This window comes from Nicotiana tabacum, chromosome 8 (genome assembly GCF_000715075.1).
Source record: "Nicotiana tabacum cultivar K326 chromosome 8, ASM71507v2, whole genome shotgun sequence".
In the NCBI taxonomy this organism is placed as follows: Eukaryota; Viridiplantae; Streptophyta; class Magnoliopsida; order Solanales; family Solanaceae; genus Nicotiana; species Nicotiana tabacum.
In genome coordinates, this window is record NC_134087.1 from 191847010 (window position 1) to 191852849 (window position 5840).

The 5840-nt window shown below is 35.0% G+C and overlaps 1 protein-coding gene across 1 annotated transcript; it reads right to left on the reverse strand.

Annotated features, from left to right (window-relative positions):
* Positions 1 to 1898: 1898 nt before the first annotated feature.
* LOC107809480 (peroxidase 27-like) lies at positions 1899 to 4606 on the reverse strand. Its single transcript, XM_016634128.2, has 4 exons — positions 4317 to 4606; positions 3476 to 3664; positions 3113 to 3278; positions 1899 to 2452 (listed from the first exon to the last, which is right to left on the reverse strand). The coding sequence occupies exons 1-4, from the start codon at positions 4536 to 4538 to the stop codon at positions 2046 to 2048; spliced, it is 984 nt and encodes a 327-aa protein (XP_016489614.1). The 5' UTR covers positions 4539 to 4606; the 3' UTR covers positions 1899 to 2045.
* Between the last annotated feature and the right edge of the window lie 1234 nt (positions 4607 to 5840).

The window sequence follows — 5840 nt, forward strand, 5'->3', positions numbered from 1 at the left end:
TTGATGATTCTCTGTATTGAGCAAGGATTATGATTATTCTTGTGGGAATTACTTATGAATGAGTATTGGTGTTAGCTGAAGTAGTTAGATGATGGAACAAGTTTGGTTATAGTTGTTTCTCCCTTGCCGAGGCGTAGTTATTTATACTGTCGATTCCCTTGCCGGGATAGTGTAGCTCTTTATTGATCCCTTGTCGGGACTCTTGTTATGATTATTGTTGATTGTATATGTGGATCGGATTGCATGCCGTAATAATGATATATTTGGATCGGGTTGCACGCCGCAATAATATTATATGTGAATCGGGTTGCACGCCGCAATAATATTATATGTGATCGGGTTGCACGCCGCAACAAGGATATATTTGGATCGGGTTGCACGCCACAATAATATTATATGTGGATCGGGTTGCACGCCACAACAGTGATAAATGATATGGATCGGGTTGCACACCGCAACAGTGTTGTTATGTATTAGGATCGGGTTGCGCGCCGCAACAATTATTGATACAAAGTGTTTATAGATTTGATACAAGTTTCTTATTATTTTGCTGTGAATGCTAAGCTGTTCTTATGCCGTTACTCTTGATTTACTGTTGATATTGATATATCCTCGCAGCATGTACCCCCTCCCATCTTTACTTGTTTATTCCTGTTTTATTTTCCGATGTATATTATATAACTATACAGGTTTATTTGGTAGTCTGGTCCTAGCCTCGTCACTACTTCGCCGAGGTTAGGCTAGGCACTTACTAGCAAATGGGGTCGGTTGTGCTGATACTACACTCTGCACTATGTGCAGATCCCGGAGCAACACTTGGACCATAGCATTTGGGTGGCTACCTTCAGTCCACACGAAGATCCAAGGTAGACTTGCAGACGTCCGCAGGCCCTGACGTCTTCTCTATCCTTTATTTCATGTTTCATTTCTTTGATTTAGAAATAGTGTACCATTTATTTTCGAACTTTGTATTTAGCACTCTTAGATCATCTGTGATACTGTGATACCAGTTATGGGTGATTAAGGCTTAAACAGTTGTATTAGATTCATATTTCAGATAGTTTACTACATTACATCCGCTTATTGAAATTTCCGTTATTTTTTACATTATTGCTTTATAAATGCTAAAAAGGTATAAAAAATGGATAAGGTAATTTGTTCAATAATTGGCTTGCTTAGCTCACATTAGTGGGCGCCATCACGACCAACATCACCCACAGAGCAATTAGAATAACATGGCATAAGCCCCCAAAGGGCTGGTTCAAGCTTAATATAGATGGAGCCTTCAACAAAAACAAATACAAAGGTGGTATTGGTGGCCTAATAAGAAACAGTGCAAGCTCATGGATTATGGCATTCAACGAAAAGTTTCCCACTCTATCGGCTATTCAAGTGGAGCCCCAAGCCCTCTAGCAGGGTCTACATGCAATATTGGATCATAACCTATTTCCAATGGAAATAGAGACAGATGCATCGAAGGTGATGAGTAAACTAGAAAATGATCACCCTACTCATAATAATTTAGTTAATGATTGCAGGTGGTTGTTGCACTAGACAAGACAAAAGGGACAAGTAACTCTCAAGCATAGCTTCAGGCAGGGAAATAAAGTAGCACACATTTTGGCTAGGGAAGCACTGATCCAGTCCAACATAACTAAGCTATGTCTGTACGCAGCACCTCCACAATAGGCGATGGACAAGTATCAAAGGGACCTGGAGGGCTTTTCTTGTGTAAAATATATTTCCCCTTATGTATGCACTAGGTTGGCTGCTCTAGGTAATGACGATGCCATAGAAGGCAATAGTTCTGATATAGGTGCCAACAATGGCAGTTTGATTTGTAATATGTCGAGAATTGATGACTAGTTATTAATATATTATCCTTATTGCTCAAAATAAAAAGAAACTCTTTTAATTAAATGATGATAAAACATCATTCTGAAAATCCTTTATTGATAAATCACACTCGTAAGAAGTTAAAAAAAGAATTACATGCGCGAAGATTATTACAAAACATAAAATATTACAAAGCAATAGCTGCTTAATTAATTAACAAAATCACAATGTTTCCTGATTTCACCAGCTTGACCAGTCAAGACACCAATCTTTCCCATTTTCACCATAGATTTTGCAAAGTCTTTGAAAAACGTTTTACCATGGGTAAGAGCTTGACGTTTAACATAAGCTCTGGTCTCAATATCATCAAGAAGTGCAGAATCAGACTGAAAAAGCCCTCTCCTTTTAGCCACAAGTGTGTAATATTTTTCATCAAAAGTTTTGAAACTTCCTGGATCCATTTCTACAAGTGTTGTTACATCAGTTGGACTGCATTTTAGCTTCAAACCAGCAATGTAGTTTGGATCCATTGTTGGATCAGCATCACCATTCCCTGTGAAATTGTACATTCTGTTTGTGAAAGCGAAACAATGGGAAGTTCCAATGGTATGTCCACCTGATCACAATAATAAAAATATTTACACAATCAGATCATGAGTTATAAAGTAATTACAAGAAAAATTATATGATAAGCATTAATTAGTAACCTAATATAATTGAAAATTGACTAACTATATATAGTACAAGTTAATATAAGTGTATAACCTACAATCCAAAAATTATCAACAAGACTCTCCAAGCACGTTAAAATTCGTCGCAGAGTCGCTCCCCTGACCGGAATACTTATAGGAGCTCCTGCGTCAATCACTTCCATTCCTCTCGTTAGACCACTCATAGCTACAATCCTAACTAGATTATTTTCTACTAATTGTTTTACCTCATACGCCACATTAATTGGTTGACCAACACTATCTTGACCTTGAACTACCCAGAGCGTTATAATCTCGGAATTAGTGGGATTTTTCTTGTATGCACCACATGTACAATGCTCATTCATGCTCCTAATTAGCTGGTACATTTGACCAAGTCTAGTAAATAATGAGACTGAGTATATGTGTTATATCTTACCATATTTAAAAGAGTTTAACTTGTTTAATTTATAGTGATAATGTAAAGAATTCAATCACAATATATATCATGTATCAAAAAGATAATTACAAGTAAACATATGTAACGCCATATTAAAATACATTGATATATAAGTCAAAATTTTTACCTGATAGAACCACAAGGTCTTTTGCATTCAAACCAACAGAGGCAAACTGTGATTTAAGGGTTGAGATGTTAGCAAATGGAGGTGGTAAAAGGGTCAAGGCTTCTAACATGATTGACACTCTCCCATCTCTTCTTCCCAAAAGAACTTTCCAATATGGTCCGTTAATCTGTAAAATCAAATTATATAAATGTAATTAACAATTCAACTCTGGTGTAATAAAACACAGTAGTAATTAATAAAGTCTGGAATTTAAGTGAAGAAGGGAAAAAGGCAAACTTATATATTATTCACTGAGGTTTATATACTGCACCATTGGCTGTCAGAGATTTTTCGATTATCAAAAATAATATCATGAGATCTTACCATAGAAACTGCATCCCGAGCTACTAAGGCTACGATATCTGCACAAGATACAACACCTGGACACTTGTTTTCTAGTGCAGATTTTACACCATTAATCACTTGGAATCCTCTTAGAGATTGGTTTGGAATGGCATCTCTCTCAGCTTGATTATTCTTGGTTGAGTTTAGCATTACAGAACCATCACATCCCTGAAAAAACATTTTGTATGTCAATAAGACATTCTTTTCCAATAACAATTTTCTAATAAAAAATAATACTTCTATCTATTTCATTTTATAAAAGCGGTATTTGACTAAGCATATTGTTTAAGAAAGAATAAAAACTTTTGATACATATTACATGCCACGATATTTCTATGACTACAAGAGCATGTCATTAACAACAATTATAAATTTTAAGTTTGAAAGTTTTTAAAAATAAAAACACGTCATTCTTTTTAAAACAAAGTAAAAGGAATTACAAAATATCATATAAATGAAACGGGGAGAGTAATAATGATAATAACAACAATAAGATCAACAACAACAATAATAATAATACAAAAAAAATCAGTGTATGCTTAAAGAATAGTGTCATTCGTCATAAAGCATGGATAATAGAGGCTATAATACGAAGGGTTGCAGTGGGATGGATAAGATCCTTCTACCCTTAACTAGAGGTTTCGAATCCGAGCCCTAATTGGTACAGGAAAAAACCCTAGTAGGGAGCATTTCCTCCTATTCTGGGTCTTACACGGTGCGAGTCCGGACTAGTCTATCTCCAATAATGTGAGTACTAGATATCGAGTGAGAAATCGAAAAATAAAGAGGCTGCAAGAAAATGAGAGAAATAAAAAGATACCCTAACAAAGCAATCATGGAACTGCATCCTAAGCAAAGGAGCAGCTAGAGTTGGTGCCTTAGATATGAATTGAGCAGTTGTCTTTCTCACAATTGATTCAACTCCAGGACATGTTTTGCTGTAGAAGCCATATTTCAAGCCTTGTGCATTACAAAGGTTAAAGGCAAGAGGGACAAGCATCAATTGAAGAATGAGCACTACAATATGCCTTGAGAAAGCCATTGTATTGTTAGAAGTAGGAAATAAAGTTGATTTATTTTTCTCTATTTCCCAATGTTGAAGTTATGTGAAACATATTGGGGTATTTATAATCAGATATAGAGCTACTCCCTTTGCATATTTCATGCCAGAGATGAGTGATGATATTCTACTTGATATATATCTAGTTGCAGGGTTGACTTAATTCCAATAACATGCCAAAAATTATTACTTGTTAAACTCTCCATCCCACTCTCAAATATTAGTCGTTTTAGAAAGCTTAATTTGTTTTAAATATTTGACATTTTTAAAAAGTAAGAAGCCATTTACTATTTTTTTTTTAAATCAATCTTACCGCTCCAATTAGTTGAGTGTTAATGAAGTAAGATATTTAACAAAGAGATAAAGGGAAGATTAGACATACGCTCACACGATTAGTTAAGGCTATTAAATATTGTTCTTAAGCGTTATACAAAAACCTTAAAAGACAAATAAAACATGGACAAGAGGTATGTCTCTAATGAAGGGGAGCCTTGGCGTAACTAGTTAAGTTATGGCCATGTGACCAAGAGATTACAGGTTCGAGCCGTGGAAACAGCCTCTTACAGGAATTCAGGGTCAGGCTGCGTACACCGGGAGCTTAGTGCACCGGACTGCCTTTTTTTTAAGGTATGTCCCTATTATTAGCAATTTCGATTTTTTTTTTCTTTTCAAGCAGATTGATATTGGGTAGTGCAGAGAGAAATGTTAAGAATGGCTGACTTTAGCATGTTACCAGAGAAAACATGCAGGAACGAGATGTAGAAGGAATCTTAATTCATATTTTCTAAAGGTTTAAATCAGTAAGACTCCAGCTTGTATTTAATCATTCTTTTTAGAATGTACTCATGACATCCTAGCTCTGACTTGCTAAAAGAAAAATGATCAATTAATTTTTTAATTAACCTAATGGAATGAATTCCTTTGTGTGTGTTTATTTTCCTAGATAGGTTTATTAAGTTTGGAATAATCTTCCATTTTCTAAGCTTTAGTGTCTGATACATGAATTAGATCAGATATATAATACTAACAAAATATTCAGTTCTATTTACTGGATGCATGTGTCTGAACATGCAAGAGCTTCTATATTTATTCATCGTGCCTATACATGCATACTTGATAGTAGATCCACCTGGTTGTGTTTTTTATCTATATTTTCTTTTTCTCAAAATTATATCTCAGTTTCAATACTCATTTCCATAATTTTATTATAAGTAAAAATAAAATCTATTTCCAGGGGTTAAATGTTGTGGATGAAGTCCAAATTTATCCGCACATTACTGTTCA